The sequence below is a fragment of the Micromesistius poutassou genome (assembly GCF_964030765.1).
Source record: "Micromesistius poutassou genome assembly, chromosome: 11".
NCBI classification, from domain to species: domain Eukaryota; kingdom Metazoa; phylum Chordata; class Actinopteri; order Gadiformes; family Gadidae; genus Micromesistius; species Micromesistius poutassou.
Window position 1 is genome coordinate 18,970,020 of NC_140281.1, and position 19,320 is coordinate 18,989,339.

General features: G+C 48.5%; 3 protein-coding genes across 3 annotated transcripts; 2 read left to right on the forward strand and 1 right to left on the reverse strand.

Moving 5' to 3' along the window:
• Positions 1–514: 514 nt before the first annotated feature.
• LOC311355302 (uncharacterized protein) lies at positions 515–6,900 on the forward strand (the record flags this gene model as incomplete). The annotated part of the gene is made up of 6 exons (XM_084475060.1): positions 515–643; positions 2,598–2,660; positions 4,978–5,091; positions 5,866–5,982; positions 6,303–6,383; positions 6,681–6,900. The coding sequence occupies 6 exons, from the start codon at positions 515–517 to the stop codon at positions 6,723–6,725; spliced, it is 549 nt and encodes a 182-aa protein (XP_084331186.1). The 3' UTR covers positions 6,726–6,900.
• Positions 6,901–13,252: 6,352 nt separating this feature from the next.
• Positions 13,253–15,756, reverse strand: spag16 (sperm associated antigen 16; the record flags this gene model as incomplete). The annotated part of the gene is made up of 3 exons (XM_084475225.1): positions 13,253–13,798; positions 14,301–14,639; positions 14,764–15,756. 3 exons carry the CDS (start codon positions 15,754–15,756, stop codon positions 13,253–13,255), a joined length of 1,878 nt encoding a protein of 625 aa, XP_084331351.1.
• A 153-nt stretch (positions 15,757–15,909) lies between these two features.
• On the forward strand, positions 15,910–18,657 carry ndufb4 (NADH:ubiquinone oxidoreductase subunit B4). Its single transcript, XM_084475438.1, has 3 exons — positions 15,910–16,102; positions 17,208–17,351; positions 18,522–18,657. The coding sequence occupies exons 1-3, from the start codon at positions 15,926–15,928 to the stop codon at positions 18,582–18,584; spliced, it is 384 nt and encodes a 127-aa protein (XP_084331564.1). The 5' UTR covers positions 15,910–15,925; the 3' UTR covers positions 18,585–18,657.
• Positions 18,658–19,320: the final 663 nt, after the last annotated feature.

Here is a 19,320-nt window from a genome sequence, read left to right on the forward strand (position 1 = left end):
ACACACCAATCTGACAGGAGCCACAATGCTGGCATGAGTGGAAAACTGCCTTCCATACCGCATGCTGGTTGGCCGGCAGGGGTTGGGAGGGGGGCGGGTTTAATCCCCTCGCACCCCCCCCCCCCCCCCCCCCCCCCCCCCCCCCCCACTTCAGATGTCTGACATGTTTCTGCGGGACCACAGGCCACAGACTGGCGCACAGCGCGGGCTTGCGGTGGAGCTGTTTGTCTGCGTGCAGAGCTGGCGTGCCCTGCCGTTTCCCTCATCTGGTCCCTATTAGTCGAGAGAGAGAGAGAGAGAGAGAGAGAGAGAGAGAGAGAGAGAGAGAGAGAGAGAGAGAGAGAGAGAGAGAGAGAGAGAGAGAGAGAGAGAGAGAGAGAGAGAGAGAGAGAGAGAGACGGGGGAGGCGGACAGAAAGCGAGAGTATAAAGCAGGGCACCCGGAGGCGCTGGGAGCATCGCCGCGACACCCTGGGATCTTTGCCCTCCTCCTCCTCCTCCTCCTCCTCCTCACTATGGGACTGTGCGTGTGGATTTGCGTGCTCCTCAGTCTGCTGCAGGCGGGCGTTCTCTCCCAGACCCTCCACTGCCCGCCGGGCAGGGGCTGCGTCCGGGGCCTGGCGACCAACGACGCGGACGAACAGGTAAGAGGTGCACCTTAGAAGACAGCGTTGAGGCGCGTACGCCCCGTTATTCATTCAGTGTGTGGCTGCGGTGGCGACGGTGTGAGAGGAGGACTAGGACACGGTGTGCCGACTTATCGGGCGTCTGCTCCGTGTTTTGGAGGAAAGCTAGACAATCACGTTCCAGATGGGAACTCCCGGTGTCACAGCAGACAGAACAGGACAGGTAGAAACTGCAGCAACCCGGTGAAACATGACCTATGGTTACAGAAACCTCAGTTTCTCCGGGTGGTGAATCACGCCAGACCACTTGCAATGTGACAGAGAAAAAGAGAGAAAGACACATCATACCTCTGCTGAGGAATCCTCAGCTGAACAAGATCTTTGACCGGGGCCAGCTTCTGCCAAACAAACCTTGAGTGGTCCGCAATACCTTCCCATTCCATACATAATACCTAACATACCATCATAGTGTACGACAATTCCCCCAGTTTTTTTTAGTGAGTAAAGTACATGACAGATATTCAAGTGGACTGAACAAGCTATGTGTAACAGAGTTCACACCCCCACCCCCACACGTAGACACACACACACACACAGACACACACAGACAAAGACAGTGAGCCATCCCAGCCCTCTCCCTCTGTGGTTCTCGGTGATTCACCGTCGACGGGGCCCGCCGCCGTACATGCACGCGGCCCTCGCCCTATCGTGACTCTGCTGCCGCGCAGACACAACCTAAACCTAAACCTGCCATGACTCTCCCTGGGAGGAAGAGTATTCTGTGACGACAATTGTGGTGGGGAGCCGTGCAGGTTAGCGGCAGGGCGCAGCAAAACACCACCTTAAGCAGACACATGCTATTACCCCAGAGACTAAACGCACTGCAGCGTCGCTGCCCCAGCCGTCATGTCACCCGGCCAGAGAGAGCACGCCCCCCCTTTCCTCCCTGGAACCCGAGGCTTTTCATGTGGACGGCGCGCTGTCATGGCTCAGACTGGCGGTTAACATCTTTTTGGGTTGTCGTTTTTTTTTTGTTTCCTGTAGACCGTCCCACGTGTTTTGCTCCGTCCAAAGTAATCATCCTCATATGGGACATTAAAAAAAAAAGGGATTCAACAGCTGGAAGGGGGCGAAGGGTGGAAGGGCTGGAAGGGTTTTCACTCAGCCGTTCTAAACGGGTGGGGTTAGAGGGAGTTCTGCCACTGAGGCAGTTTATAAATGGACTTTGTGTGGCTTCATTCCACACATGTCTTTCCCGTTTTTATTTAATTTCCGTACACATGATTATAAACGTCTCCGCCACGGTGGGAACAAACTGATTCTCAAGACGGTTGGTTAAGTTGAATCCTTGGCTAGCTGTATACCTGTCACTGGTCACTGGCCACCTATTGGCACAGAAGACATGAAGAATAGAAATGTATGGGACCTGCCAACACACAACGCCTGCAACAGCAGAAAAACAAGACAGGCCGCATGTTGAAAGTTTTGATGAGGTATTTTTGAGTGTATTAGAATAATGAATGCAAAACTAAACTAGAGCATTATCAAGCAAGTGAACACACCAACGAAATCAATGCCGCTCTCCTCGGACCGCATAAATAGAGTTCATGAACGGTCTGCAAAGTGTGAATCATTCATTGTGATCTTTAGTGTGCGGTGCCCATAGGAATGAGCTCAGCATGTCTGGGAGTGGGAACGCCGAACACGGGCAGACTTATGAATGAATCCACATCCTAAATGAAAACCTGGAGCATTATTCTTGGCACACTTTCGTGCAGCATTTAGGTTCATTCACCACTTGGTTCGCTATAAGAGAATATGGTGCGAACATTGGAGAACATTGATGATGATGTGATCGTTATAACGTGACAGCCCTCATTTCAAATGACTGAGCTGTGCTGTGCGATGATGCAATGTCAACTGTTTTGTTTGGAGAAGTCATGCTGACCTTTGACCTTTTCTCCCTCTCCAGTATACAGATCATACGGAGCAACAGAGACCCCGGCTGTTATCTGGCGCCGAGAGACACTCACTGGTATGGTGCCATCAATAATCCCCTGTCCTGTACAAGGGCAGTGATCAGTCAACTCAGTGTGCCAAGCTGTGTGCGCGGGGGGGGGGGGAGGGGGGAAGGGGGGGCACATCTTAGAGGGAGGCGGGCCTTCAGACTTGGATCACTCCCAGATTGGTCGTAAGAGAACCACATCGAGTTAATTTAGAAGTTCAAACAGCTGTTTATAATTCTCCCCATCGCCACAATGAGCTGGGATCTGGGGAGGGGGTGGAATAAGTAGGTCGGTAAAAGGACAAACAATTCCAGACAGAAAGAGGAATGCCTTTCTTTGGTGCTTCTCAGCATGAGCCACAACCGCATAATGTAAACGACAGATCCCTAATTGGGCAACGTTTTTATTGATCAAAAGCGAAATCCACGCAGTCCTACACTCAACAGTGATATTTACTCGTGATTTCATCATCGATGCGCTGCCTTCGATCGCCATCGAGGTACTCACAGGAGAGAGAGACAGAGAGAGAGAGAGCTTAATAAATATTGCAGCAGATAATGAAGGGTGCAGTAAAAGTCCTTGTGCATCATAGGCGGCCAAAGCTAACAGGGATTACCTGAGGCCATTACAGTAAATCCCGGACAGTAGGGGCGTCAACAGCTCTCAAGTCCGGTCCTGTTTTCCCCATGACATCACGTTCTGAATGCTACCTCATGGAAAAGACTGCAACATTTTAGGGGGCAAAAAAAAGGAAAAGAAAACGTCAAAACAAAATGCGTTGTGGAGATGAGCAACGCGGGGGCCGCCATTACAGCGCTCCGACACCTCACAAACAAAAGAGGCCCCTTCAACAGAAACAGAGAATAAAAGCGTGTTTTCACCTGACAGGAGGACAGGATAATAGTTCTCCATTATTACACACCTCTTCTCAATGCTGTGGAACGCTCCGTTCACTTGCATCGGCCTTCCCAACGTTCAGCGGTCAATTTTTTTTTTGGGATAATTGCATGATAGTTGCTAAGCATAATTCAGCGCTGTCAAGGAAAGTGGATTTTTTGCCTTTCGTATCACTCCGCAAGTAGTCCGGTAACTTCCGGTAATCAACCCCAGCGTATTCGGTTGCTAAGCAACATCAACGTCTTTGGCGGACTATTTCTCTGCTGATCAACACTACGAATGGTAACAAATTAATTGTAAAAATAGACACGAACGCCGGTCGCCGGTCATTATCGAAAATTAGCCCCTTATTTCCCCTCCGACAACGACCGGCGTTCTATACATTATCCCTTCCATATGTACACTTCTACTGCCTGTTACATAACTTTAAAAAGACTGACTGAATCTCACTGAAGTCCTTTAATACATTTTTACTATCCGGGTCTCATTTAGAAACACAAGGCCGCTCATTCATTAGGGAAGGCCGATCGATGGGAGCCTTCTGTTTGAGTATGGATCGATGGCCCAGTGTAGGAAGCATCCGAGCCCACAACCGCAATAATAACGTCCCCAGAGCTGGCATTAGATCACAGCACAATACAAGACACACAGAAGATACCATTGCAGCATGGACCGCCATAGAAACACACCAGCCCATGTTATAATAGGACACAAAATGACATAATGTGTCACGACACAATATGATACAACATGGCAATGGCATCACATGTATCAAATACCACAGGGAGAGAGAGACGACGTCTGCAGCATAAGACACCGAGCTGCACAAAAACCCCACGTCATAAACACTGTCACACAACCCAACGCCACAGACACAACACAGCATGAAGCAACACAACATGACACAACATGAAATGACACCACAGAATGGCAGAACAGACACGACAGAAGCAGAACATATCACGGCGATAAAAAAGGCAAAAAATAAATAAAGGCAGAAGGGTTGCTAAAGCTTGCCAAGGCCAGTTTAAAAACCATAAAACACGAGCTAGATGCATAATGTTTGTTTTTAAAGGCGTAACCGTTCCCTATAGAGTGTTTATGATATAGTGAACTAGGGTACGAACAAACGAGAATTCGGACACTACGCTGAACATTTCTAAACGTCATTTGCGTCAGTAAATGCGCCCGCATTGCATTGTGGTATACGGGAGTAACATGTGGGAGGGAACATCGTATGTTCACGCAAATTTGGGGTATTTTATTGTCCACTATACAGTGAATGACAATAACCGCTGAGAATTCGAACAGCACTACAAAATGGCGAGCGCCCTATATAGTGCACTATATCCGCGATGGGGAACGGTTTCGAACACAGCTATAGAAAAAGTGAGGAGCTCCTTGAGAGCTGCGGTGTGTGTCCGATTGGTGAACCCTTCCGTCCGGCAGGGCGTGATGCGACGGCAGAAGGACCACGAGGCACGGCGGGGCCCCCACCACCTGAGCCCGGCCGCTCAGCCCGGGGCCGTCACCGCCAAGGGCTTCCCCAACACACTCATACAGGTGAGCCCCCCCGGAATGGGGGTTGGGGTCGTGTCCCACCCCCAGGCCCCAGGTGGGATTCAGATATCACGCAGTGAGGGAACCCCTTCCCAAAGTGGCGCAGTAACCACCTGTGTACATGTGCATGCGTGTGTACGTGTGTATTTCTGTGCATGAGTCTCTGTGCATCCACATCTCGGGTGAATAAACAAGATATTTGGGACAAGGACTTAAAGGTCCCATGACACGCCACCAGGTGTGAGTGTGATTAGCCGTTACAAGCCGTTTTGAAAATGTGTCACTTCTGACATCACTATTGGGCGTGTCCACCGAGATGTGTGACGGGTAGATGAGCAACGTTTGCTACAGTCCACTGGGTAGGCTGGTAGACTGATCTATCCAGCACACATCTAACAGGTGGACACGCCCACCTGTGATGTCAGAAGCGGCACATTTTCCAAACGGCTTGAAACGACTAACCACACTCACGCCTGGTGGTATGACATGTCCCCTTTAAACAAGGGCTTATTCCACAGTCAACAGCGGCAGGCTGGTCTAGCCAGGCTGGTGAAGGTGTTTGACTGCCAGCCGAAAAGGTTGGGGGTTCAAGCCCTCAATGGTAAACCAGCGATTAAACCAGTGTACCTGTAGCGCTTCCAGGTTACCCTAGAAGTCCTGTGTGTGTGTGTGTGTGTGTGTGTGTGTGTGTGTGTGTGTGTGTGTGTGTGTGTGTGTGTGTGTGTGTGTGAGACGGGGGGGACTGACGTTGCCGCTGTGCTGTGGGTCCGGTTTCAGGCGGAGCGGGCCAGGAGGCACCTCCCCGTGCCCACGAGCGGGAAGAAAGGCAAGAGGAAGCCCCGCGTGGGCTCCTTCTCCCTCATCATCAACAACAACCCCTCCGCTCCCCTCCAGGTGGGTCTCCATGGCAACTGCCAGCGCAGGGGGAACAGCTGGGGCAGGGTAGCCGAGGTAGTGGTGTGTTGTGTGTTTTGTGTGTGTGTGCGTGCGTGCGTGCATGCGTGCGTGCGTGCGTGCGTGTGTTTTATTTGATCAGGTCCAGCACACCCTTTGCCAGGAGTTGTTTACAACACAGCGCTGCTGGTCGTGGCCTTGAAACGCCCTTTGACAGTTCAGTAGAAAACAGAACACACTTGTCGTGGGAGGGCCTGCAGGACGTGCGCTGCGTGGACGGTGAACTCACCAAACGCTTTGTGTGTTCGGTCGCTCTTCAGATAAGCAGGGCCCGGAGACAAGTGAAGACCGACCCGCCGAAGAGAGGGAAGTCCGGCAGGTCCGGGGCCTACTCTGTCCTGGTGAGTTCACATCTCCTGTAAATCAGGCCGTTGTACTCTGTCCTGGTGATTCACATCTTCTGGTTAGGACAGTTAGGACAAGAGTTACCTCCCCTTTCACCATTTTTGCTTCAAACTATTCCATTTTACTAGGAGTTATTCATGTTCTTCTTGAACATACCTACACTTAATGCATATTTCTCATTTGGCAAAGTCTATTGACACTCAATCAATAGCAAAAGCACAAGGCACAAGTGATGTAATGATTGCCATTGATTTTTTTTCTTGTTTTCTCCTCGTGTTTCTTACTCTCTCCAGGGCGACCCACAGGCTGAAGGACAGACTGACAGTGTGACAGAATAGAGCGGCAACGGCAGGGAGCCTGATAGCGACGGCATCCTATTTGATCCTGACAACGCTTTTATGTTGAAAATATTTAACAACAACCACACGCCACACTACAATGAATGTCGGCGTGAAATTCTGACAATAGTTTAAAGGCTAAAGAAACGAAAGGAAAATGCAACAGCATATTGTTTGACACGGTCCTGCTGCGTACGGCAAGCTTTAATGTTTCCACTGCTTGCTAGCTAACTTTTATAAGACAGTCTGGAAACCTTATAATACTTTATATATATATATGTATATTGCTTCAAGTGTCTAATATATACTTGCATGTTATTCAACATGTCTTACATTTCTTGGGGTCAGCTATTTTGTTTAAATATATTGAATCACTGAACTATTTTTTTAAATGCATATTTAGGTGTTTTTATACCACAATTTTCAATAAAGTTAAAGTCACGCCAGTGGAGTATGTGGTTCAACAGTTCACATTTCGAACTAATTTGCTCTGCTTCATCTCATGTATTTTTAACATTGGATAACATGTCAAGACACATTTCCATTTACCACCACACAAAAAGAGTCTGCTAATGTGCCACAACACATGGTTCCTAAAACGAATACTGCTGGGTGTAGAAATAGCAGAGGGCTGGTGAGCGCTACAGGTTGTGAAGTCCAGTTGGCAGGCAAAGCAGGAACAGAGTCTGTTAATATATTTACATTCATCAGCCAAGGGCACACATAAGCTACTGGAGTGGAAAAGATTTGCAAGTGCGGTCCAGACCATCTGTTTCAGAAGGCAAACCTGCATTTAAACATCCTCACTCACGTTGAATCCATTTAGCACCCATTCAGAAACTTACAGTATGGTTTGGAAACAGGAGTTTGACGGGTTCTGCAGCTGCCGGAGACTTCTGCCCGCAAAGTGCTCAATTTTGTGGGAATATCCAGAAGCACGAATGTAATGACACTATTTAGACCTAAATGAAGCCCTTTTTTATCATTCGTCTGAGGATTTTCACCAATGTGTGTGTGTTTCACATCCCTTTCCTATTTAGTGCTTAGAAGCTCATCTTTGGGAAGTCAAGATGGCAGGACAACATTTCAATGAAAAACACCCCAAAATCGCTTTGGATACCAAATCCATATCTCTTTACTTGATAAGCGTTCAAACTGGGAGCTTATGCGGGGAATGGGAGCCTTTGATGGAGGCAATGGGGTTCTTGTGAGGAAGCACAGCAATCTATATAGAAAGGGATGACTCATACCTCACTTATTCAACCATCAAAGCCATCTAGCCATGACGAACCATAGTGCCGTTTCACGGATTTTAAGGCACTGATGCTCAAAGGGATAATACTGCCTTTCATTCATACCCTGGATTCTCCCTGAAGCACGTAATTGCTGCTAAAGATTATTTCCACTACCTCTCCCCATACCAAGAACAGGATTGGGTTTTGGTAAATGGACAAAAAGTAACCGTTTTTTCCCAGCCAAGGATCTGGGACAATTGTATACATGTGCCCATTAAAAAAAGTACTGCCCCTCATTAATAAACAATGGAGTTTCAAACTTTTTTGCTGCTGAAGTCGTATAAATATTAATGCACAATCTGCCTGGGAGGCTGCATTGATTAGCAATTCTTTGAGCCCAGCTCATGGCTAGGCTTGTACAGTTTAATTAGATAACAGGCCGGCCTTGTTATCAATCAATCAATTTATTATTTAAAGTGCAGTCCCACCATCTAAACGGTCTCGTTATGCGTTGTGGGCTTGTCATGCCTCCACGGAAGGTGGCCTGCTGGGTCAACCGTTGAGTATAAACTGGTGCTCTACAGGAATGGTGCATGACGGAGAGAGACCTTCCAGCCTTCTAAGATGCTCATAAATATTCTGTGGATTAGTTATTACATAGGGTGATCCTTACTATGCATACTAATAGTATGCAACGTCTGAATTAATGACCACAACGGACACCATATAGGAGAGAGAAATGAGATCATACCGGCATGGTCTGGAGTTTGGTCTCTGCTTTGTTTTATGTGTTTGTTTTCAGTCCGACAGCCAATCAATGAAACAATTAACCAAACAGTTATGCCAACAAGTTGAAAGTCAAATCTTGACATGTAACAACAAGTCCTCCTCCAAACACTGTACTTCATCCTCCATTGAGTGAGGAAAATTCAAGTAAATTTCTCCCCGCCGAGAGGTGATGACATGCCGACCATGTCAGGGGGCCGTCTACATCTTGTGCCTTTGACCCTCCCCACCCCCCCATCCACCTGCCAAGACTAGGGTCAGCCTGCCCCCCCCCCCCCCCCCCCCCCGGGCACCCCCCCACCCACCTGCTGCCACTCGCTATCAGCTCACAGGCCAGGCCTTGTCATGCTCCACTCACCTCGCATCCCAAGCCCCCCAGGAACAGTCCCCACCTGTCACATCAGTCATGCCTCTGTGACAGGGCGCTACACAGAGAGAAAGAGACACGAGAGATAGAGACAGAGAGAGAGAGACACACACAGAGAGAGACAGAGAGAGACAGAGAGAGAGACAGAGAGAGAAAGAGACACGAGAGATAGAGACAGAGAGAGAGAGAGAGACAGAGAGAGAGACAGAGAGAGACACAGAGAGAGAGAGAGAGACAGAGAGAGAGAGACAGAGAGAGAGACAGAGACAGAGAGAGAGAGACACACACAGAGAGAGACAGAGAGAGAGACAGAGAGAGAAAGAGACACGAGAGATAGAGACAGAGAGAGAGAGAGAGACAGAGAGAGAGACAGAGAGAGACAGAGAGAGAGAGAGAGAGACAGAGAGAGAGAGACAGAGAGAGAGACAGAGAGAGAGACAGAGAGAGACAGAGAGAGATACAGACACAGAGAGACAGAGAGAGAGGGACAGAGAGAGTGAGACAGAGACAGAGAGAGAGACACAGAGAGACACACAGAGACAGAGACACAGAGAGAGACAGAGAGAGGGGAGAGAGAGAGACAGAGAGCAAGACAGAGAGAGAGACAGAGAGAGAGAGACAGAGAGAGACAGAGAGAGACGGAGAGCGAGAAAGAGAGAGAGCGAGAGACAGAGAGCGAGAGACCGAGAGAGAGAGAGACAGAGACAGAGAGAGACAGAGCAAGAGAGAGAGAGAGAGCTGAGGGATGGCGAGAAAGAGGTGAGGGAGTGTGCGAGATGTGTAATATGTGTTATATATCAGCTCATTCCTAACATTGCTTTATAAGTTGAAATATCCATAGACATTTCAAGTTTTTACCATGGCCAACTTGTTTATACATGGAAATCCCTGTTTTTTCCAGACATCGACAGACAATAAATAACCATGATCTTTAACGGCCACTTAAACATTGGTTTTATTCACGCCGTTCCATTGCTTGGACTAGGGTGAACACTAAGGGCTGAACACTCGGTTAAAAAAGCTAAACCAAATTTAAGTGATTCCATCAACAAATATTTGCATTTACATTTCCTGCCGAGTCACTGCCCTTGGCCGGATTCTAAATCCCCTTACTACCTAAAGCCAAAGATATTGCTGAGTTTGAAACCGGTACTCCACTATATGAAAACACCCTTATTATTAATACTTCCAGGCATGATGGATCCATCTCAGAGCAATAGATTTGAGTAACGTGGCAGGTGGAATGAGAGCTAGACGCCTGTCGACAATATGTCTCAGTAAAGAGAGTCCGGCCAGCCATTTGAAATGACACTGTGATATATGTCCGGGGCTGTGGCCTATGGCACCAGATTACACATCAGTACAGTAATGCATTCCATCATTACGTTCAAAAGATGTAAGTCATGGTTTAATAAGGACCAAAGGGGCCGGTGAGAGTGACAAGTGTGCAGAATTGCAGAGTGAGACCACATCACTTTGATAGTGAGAATCGGTGATTCAGAAATCCCATTTTTCACACAAAGTGAGACGAAGTGTTGTTTTAAAGGGGACATATTACACCACGAGGTGTGAGTGTGATAAGCCGTTACAAGCCGTTTTTAAAATGTGCCGCTTCTGACATCTGACGTGTGCTGGATAGATCCATCTACCAGCCTACCCAGTGGACTGTAGCAAACGGTGCTCATCTATCCGTCATACATCTAGGTGGACACGCCCACCTGTGATGTCAGAAGCGGCAAATTGTAACAGCTTATCACACTCACACCTCGTGGTATAATATGTCCTTTAAAAGAAAAAAACACAGATATTTGTACTATGTACTTTGTACATTATCCCAATGAACCAGGGCTGCTTCAGAGTGACACACAGAGACCAGCACGTCTAACAAGAGCCCAACAGGATGAGCTGGAGGAATACTGGAAAGGAGAAAAAAATACTGCATGGCGTAGTACAAGTGAGGTAATAGCAGTTAATGTGGTATAGTAAAAAAGTGGTCACCTGGCCAGCACGTTCCAGCCTTTAAGATAATCATCATCCTTTAACATCATCATCACCCTCCTCCTTTAACATCATCATCATCTTTGGGAAACTGTGACCTGATATGAGGTTGGTTTGTGGGTCAGCTTAAGGGAAACAGCATCACATGCCTTGGCTTGGGTCATACTATTCACACAAATTGTTCGCGTAGACGTCGTCATCGACGAAACTATGTAGGCCTACCTAAGAGAGTCGGTGGAGAGAGTACCCCACGTGAAGGTCTATGGAATGAAGCACCACATGTATCACACTTGAGCACGTTCAAAATCACCATCTTCCAATTTACTTGCGATCTCTGATCTGTCTTTTTGGTTGTAGTTGACCATTAAATATGATGGAATGGGGCAATAGTAAAACTAAAATCAGGGTTGTATCGCTGTGGTTCGTTGTGACTAGGTGTACAACCACTAATGTATGTGTGTGTGTGTGTGTGTGTGTGTGTGTGTGTGTGTGTGTGTGTGTGTGTGTGTGTGTGTGTGTGTGTGTGTGTGTGTGTGTGTGTGTGTGTGGGCTTGCATACAAAGAGCATAAGTCCTTGGGGGAAGAAGCAAAAAAACAAAAAAACATTTGAACTGGATTCAAGTAGCGTGACGAGACGGTAATTGAGGGGATTGACCTGACTGCTGAAGGAGGTTTTCCCCACATTTGGATTCTCTCGCTCTGCCGCATGTATCGTGCGATCCCCATCTTATCTGGGCACCCGGCTTTCAATGGCGTCTGAACGAGTGCGTCACATCAAACGTCACGAAGGAGCGATAGAGCAAAGACGAGCGCGGGGTTGAGAAGAAAGGAAAGTTTAATAAACCTTGTTGTGGCTTTGGCCCAGACAGAGCTCAGCCCGGAGATATATATATACAGCATATATATATATATATATATATATATATACACAGCATATATATATATATATATATATATAATATATAATATATACAGCATATGCTGCAGTGCTACAGAAGAAAGTTTAAAACCATTCAGGAAAAAACCTGTTTACCGATGAGTATGTATACACACACACACACACACACACACAGAGGAGGATGTCTAGATGGGTTGATGCTAAGGAGGGGGGGGGGGGGGTACGCATCTCCTGGCAGAGGGGGGGTTGGGTGGCCACTTAACGGTCGCACAGGAGGCCAAGTTGACTCCAATCATGTTTTATTCACAGTGAATCTTTGCTCGGCTGAAGATGGGATGTGGGTGAGACACGGACTCGATGGTCTCACGAGTTATAAAAATAACCAGCAGAGCAGAGCCTACCTGCAGTAGGTCAGACATCCTCTGCTTGTCAGGGTGTGGTGGTGAGATTCAAAAGCTCCATCCTCTCAGCGGGTAACAGGATTATACCGGGGAGAGGGAAGAACAGGAGCAGGAACAAACCCAGAAACACATGAAGGGCCCGACCCTTGGGGAGGGAATTAGAAACATGGACACAGCTGAACACAATCAGTAATCAGCACAGGTGGTGGAGAGCTCAGAGACGAGGACTGACTGCAGTTTGGGGGGGCAAGACGGTGACGGTGTTGATGTTTGCTGCAGCACTGCAGCAGGAAACATTCTTGGACATTGTGGTTCCCGAGGAATTGTAGTGAAATCGACTCGGCGGAAGAACATTGCGGCGTTGTTCGAGGATGATGATGAAGGGGTCCAATGTCATCAACGTCTTCAGCGTATTCATCCGGGGGCATCCGTGGCCTACTGGTTAAAGAGTTGGACCGGTAACCGGAGGGTGGCCGGTTCGAATCCCGACCGGTAGGCAAAAATATGGATGGGGGGAGTGGTTGTGCAACACTCTCCTACGTCCTCATCCACGGATGAGGTGCCCTTGAGCAAGGCACCTGAAACCCCCACCTGCTCCCCGGGCGCTGCACTGCGGCTGCCCACTGCTCTGGGTGTTCACCGGCTCCCAGATGGGTCAAAAGCAGAGAAAGAATTTCCCCCAAAAAGGGATAAATAAAGGATAACTTATTCACCAGAGCCTGCGGTATCGCAATCCAAGCGCTACGGTCAAACCAATGCTGAACAAGAGCGCCCTCTTTTGGTCTATGTGGTTTATTGCAACGCTCAGGCAAAGAAAAACACGTCACACATTCCAGCAACATTTACGACCAGACGTAAATCTGCCCGTCAGTGGCCCCCGACAGCAGGTACGCCCCCGAGGGGTCAAAGGTAACACTCTGCACCGCGTCGTCATGGCGAAGCACCCCAGACACCTGATTGGCGGACAGGTCGATCACCCTCGCCGCGCCGTCCTCCCCGGCCACCGCCAGCAGCCTCCCCCGGGGGTCAAAGGCCACCTGGTTGCTAGGCCTGGGCCCCGTCTCCACGACGACGGAGGGCGCCGCCAGGTTCCGCGCGTCCCACAGCATGACCACGCCCGAGGAGTCGCAGGACGCGATGATGGACGAGGAGGAGGAGGAGGAGGAGGAGGAGGAGGAGGAGCAGGGGGACACGGTGGCAGCGTTGAGGGGGCTGCTGTGGCCCCTGACGGTCTGGCAGCACAGCGCGGTCCTGGCGTCCCACAGGCGGAGGGTCTTGTCGGCGGAGGACGACAGCAGGCAGCTGGAGCCCAGGAACTCCACGCTGTTGACGGAGCCCCGGTGGCCGCGCAGGGTGGAGCGGCATCGCTCGCTCTGGAGGTCCCACACCTGCAGGGGGGGGGGGGGGGCGCGCTCACCCATAAGGCCGGCGTTTCAGAGAGGCTTGCCGCCTTTTTTTTTTTTCGTAGGATAAGTCTGGGATTCTCGCCTCTGATTGGTTAGAAGGGCTCTCCTTTAGACCGTGTTAGGTTTAGGGTTAGGGTTAACCCTTACCCAAACCTTAACCCTGACCATAACCAATCGGAGGAGAGCCATTCTAACCAATCAGAGGCGACAATCCCAGACTTATCCTATGAAAAAATATATAGGTGGGGGTGGGGGTAGGTGGTTAGCAGCTAACGCCGTGAGTAAGCAGCTAGCTCTGTGAGTTAGCAGGTTAGCATGGAGATAATGGCGAGAGACAAACAAATATTGAAGATATACTAAACACGTGTACTCATGATGGTCAATGGCTGTATTGTTGGACTGTGTGTGTGTGTGTGTGTGTGTGTGTGTGTGTGTGTGTGTGTGTGTGTGTGTGTGTGTGTGTGTGTGTGTGTGTGTGTGTGACCTTGACGGTAGCGTCCATCGAACAGGACGCCACAAAGTCTCCACAGGCGTGGAAGGAGCAGCGCCAGGTGGCCCCAGAGTGGCCCCGGAGGCTGAGGACCAGCCGGCCCCCGGCCAGGTCCCAGATGCGGACGCTGGCGTCCCCGCCGGTGGTCCCTAGCTTGGTCTCATCCGGGTGGAAGCTGACCCCCGACAGCCAGTCGGTGTGATGACCCACGCCGCTGGCCCCCAGGTCTCCGCCGGGCAGCCCCCACAGCTTCCACTGACGGTCGTCGCTAGAGGAGGCCACCGCGCACTTGGAAGGGTGGCGTGCGAGGCAGCTGATTGGCCGGCTGTGTGCCTGCGTGGTGGAGTGGAGAGTGAATGAAGCGTCATGCATTGCGAAGCGTCTTTGAATAAACAATTTTTTAGACAATCCCACTCATTACTCCGTTAAATGTAGTTGTTGTTGTTGTTGTTGTTACCTTGATTGTGCTTCTTAGCTGAAAACCGTCCGCTTTGGCCTCGTTGTTTGGAGCGTCAGAGCCCACGGGCAGCGCCTTCATGCTCAGCGGCCAGTTGTTCCCACGCCTGCCTACGGGGAACTTTGAATCCCCGGCGACGTGTTTAACGGAGCCGGGGGGCTTGGGCGTTTTCTTAGAAGTGGGTTTTGTCTTACACCTGGCCTGCCTGGCGTCCTGATTGAGGCTTTGTCCCCCTTCAGATGGCTCCATATTGTGTAGCATCGCCTGGAGGCGCTGCACCTGCGCCAACGCCTTGTCCCTCTCCAAGCTCACCAGCATCTTCTGTCGGAACACGCTCTGGTACCGTTCACTGATCTGCCTCACCGCCGGCTCATACCGGCCACACTGAACCTTCAGCTTCTTCATGTCTTCGATCAGTCTGTTCTTCTCCTGGAGGACCCGCTTGTGTTGCATGCGGTGGAAGTCCCGGGCCTTCTGCAGGCCTGTGAGCGTCTCGGCCGTGGACGAGGCCATCGACCTGTACTCGTCCCTCTCCCTGTGCGCGCTCGTCAGCTCACTGTCCAGACGGTGGTTCTGGGTGTACACGTCTGCCACCGCGCCCACCAGCTCAGTATTGAGCAGGCCCTTCTGCAACATCTCGTTCCACTCGGTCTGGAAACAGTCCAGCGTCTTGGTCATGCCCATCTTCAGGAGAAAGTTGCGCAGATAGTCGTCCACTGCTTCTGGCGGCGGGGGCCACACGCCCGCTCTTGTGTTTGTATTTCGAGCTGGTTGAGTGGCAGCTGCTGTTTGAGTGACATCTGAGCGTTGATTGACGGCCTGAACCGTGGCCTCCAGGTCCTCCTCCTCCTCCTCCTCTGTCACACTGCTGCTGCCCACCTCCTCAATAACCTCTTCGTACTGAAATGTCTCATCACTCTCGGCCGGGATCAGCTCTGTGAACCCGAGGTGAAACGAACCTGTGATGCTGCCTTGCTGTCTGGAAGTGGTCATTTTTTAAGTCAGTAGTCGTTACCAAGCTGCTACTAACTAGATCGGTATACACGGGGCGAGAGGAAAGGCTTGGCGTTGCTATGGAAACCGGGAAGCTCTCGACTTGTCAAAGTCGAGTCCTCGCGAGATTTGGCGTTCGCGTCGTCTCGTACACACACACACAACAATCATGGCGGACTACCGAGAGGCGCCCTTGGCCACTCGGCCCAAAACCTTAGATCCGAACGAATACTTCAACCTGTCGCCGGACTACCGGCGCGCCGAGGCGGAGAGGGCGGCGCTGCGGGCCAACCTGAAGCGGCAGTACCAGCTGCAGCTCAACAACCCGCACAGGAAGGAGCTGATCGTGAGTGACCCTGCGCCGCAAAGTCAGACAGAGCCCCCTTCAGAGGGCTACGGCTAGCCGCCGGGAGGCTAACGGGATCTAAGCATGCACCCAGCCCTACTAAACTAATCTATATAATATATATTTAAAAGGATAACGTAGCCGAATACTCAGTCGGCGTTCAGAGTCGTAACCTGTCGTTTACTGTTGAGTCGCTGTCTGGAATGCTGGTTGATTCGGACATGGCTCGGTCACAGTGAGGTTAGCTTTGACCCAATGCATGAGTTGCAATCAAAGTGCAACTTGGGAGTCATTGTGCCCACACTGACCATACTTCTTTATGCAGAGTGTTGAAACGTAGATGAATATTTATTTGTCCTTGCGGAAAATTGTTCTGCGCCATACAGTACGTCTGATACACTTATTTGACAGAAATGGACAATACAGAAGACTCTAACCCTCAACCCCCACAACACAACACCAGGACAGAAGACCTAGACCCCACTACACATCATAAATAGGATGGTAAAATGTAGTTGTGCATACTTTTGACAGTCCAGGGAGAGGGAAAGTGCATGGTGCTATTTAAAGTGCTGTCCTGCAGGTAAGTTCTTGTTCAGCAGTGCAATACTAGTCGGAATCAATGACCTGCTGGCTCGATATGTTTGGAAAGCGGGCAGCCTGAGCCTCCTACCTGATGGCAACTCCTCATATGCCTGGTGTAGGGGATGTGACATGTCTATGATGTCTTCCCTGATGGCTTTCTGACCACCCTCCTTTCAGAAGTCATAGCCATGATGTTAAGTGTTTGCCCAGCAACCTTGATGGCCATGTTGTCTTACTATCTTACTTGTAATGTCATTGTCAACGCTGTCATTAAAGTATGTGCTCGTAACCTTAAGCAGACGTTTAGAATCGCCTGCTTAAAAATACTCCAACTGACCTCTTTACACAACAGTGAACCAAGAATGATCTGCCTGTCATATAAACAAGCTAGATAAGTTACTTGATTTTATAAGCATTTGCTCTGGTCATATATTTACTTATTGGATACAATGGATGGATGCAAACATGCATACAACGGATACAACCCTATTGACAAGTATGACTTTATTTGACCCTACAGGAAGACCCTGCTCTGAACCGCTGGGTGTATGCACGAGCCAACCCCTACAACCACTTCAAAGCCACAAAGAAGACGTCTCTGCTGGGTGCTTTGTTTGGAGTCGCTCCCCTCTTCATCCTCTACTACGTCTTCAAGACAGACAGGGTATGTTGGTATAGATGCACGGTGTACTGTTAATGCATTAGATGTGGGATGATGTAACACAGAGATGGTAACATTTTGTCGTTCCTAGGTCTGTTATGGTGGGAGCTGAGCTCACAGAAATATTTGTTAATGACTTCAGTTTGTGTTTATTCAAACTGCTGGAAGTAACTGACAAATTGATTGATCAGTCAGACAGAAGCTTAATATTTTCATGTTCCTTGCCTTACACCTATTGGTTAAGTTTATACAGGAGATCCGTTTCACCAATAACGTGTGGGGGAAAACTTCCAACCAGTTTATTTTTTAGTTTTGTTTGTAGTCATATTTTTTTGTTCTGTTAAAACTATTGACTACACTGCACAACCTAAACATCTCTACTGCTCCATCTTTCATCAGTCATTACAAAACAAATGTAAGTTGTGGAAACATGTCTCAATGGCTATGTTTAGATGACATGCCTAATTGGGAAATTAAAATGTTTTCTTTAGAATTTTCTTCAGCCCAAATCGGTTAAAATGGTCAGATTCTATGTGACGTGTGCTGGTTTGTGGGCGTGCTGATGACTGGTAAAGTGGTTCTTTGACCTCGAAGAACTGCCATGACCAATGGCTGTCGTCATGTAAACCCACCAATAATTATGACGGTAATTTGGGATTAATTGTAAAAATATCAATGAATATATGTAACAATATTAAGCGTGATCATTTGTGTCCATAATATATCTAAGAAAAACCCTGTCCTAATTGGCATTTACTCTTGACACAGGAATTTAGCACACTTTGAAATACCGGCATTTGGTTATTCATACAATTATTTCAGATAATAGGGATGGCTTTGTATAATTTCAATGCATTGTAGAAGAGTGCATCCTTTCCCTCATTCTGCTTGCATAGCCATCCACCCAATTGTTATTCACAGCCCTGGGTTGAGATTCATACTATATTTTTTTCCCTTAAATGTCAGCAAGCCTTTTGTGCAATTGTCAGTGGGCCAGCCATCTTCAGCTTCCTCTCAAATTGGATACAAGGGGAAGGGTGTGTGGAAAAACACCTCATTCATAAAACATGCTGTTGAGAAAACGTCTGGCTAGAAGGGTGTGGGTGATACGATTTTGTTTCCAAGGCAACCGTGCTAACCCCACCCCCCCATCATCTTGTTTTTTTCTTCCAGGATCGGAGAGAGGAACAGATAAAGGCTGGCACCTTGGAACGCAAATATAAGTTGTCGTATTGAGCTATAGATGTTCTATAGATACTGTCATTGTGTAATTATTAATGCCCTAATAAAGTCCCCCATTTAAAAGGCATTTTGTCCATTTATGAATCTCAGTGGGTAGAAGACCATGCAACATTGTGAAAACATGTCACCATCAGCTGCAAGACTTGTGGAAGCTTTGTTCATCAGTGCAACATCGCTACATGCATGTGCTCCATACTATTCACCCACCACACTAGAAACATATATTCAATACAATGCTCCACCATTACCCCAATAATCAGGAGGCTTTGTTGATGTTGTGGCTTTTCTGTTTGAATGGCTTTACTTACCAATGGTGATACCTGTAGTCCTATTCATGGTGGGAATCCTTGCATGCAAAACAGTCAAATTGGTTCGGACATTTGAACATACATGGGTTTGGTAGAAGATGGATTACCAAGCTTGCCAATTGATGTGCTTGTTTTGGACAATGTGTGCTTTTACCACACAAGTGTCACCGAGTAACAATGGTTTTAATGGGAGTACTTTCAATTACACCCATTATATATTTTACCATTTCAGATTTTAACGATGTTGTATTGTAGGGTAGGATAAGTGTTTTGTAGATTAAATATTGTTTTCAGACAAAGAAAGTAACTACCTATTGTGACTGAGATAAGGAAATGCACGTGTTACTTTTGTGGTGTTGTATAAGCATGGTATATTAAGAAATGTGAATTTTGAATTGGGCTTTGTAAACTCATTTAGTCTG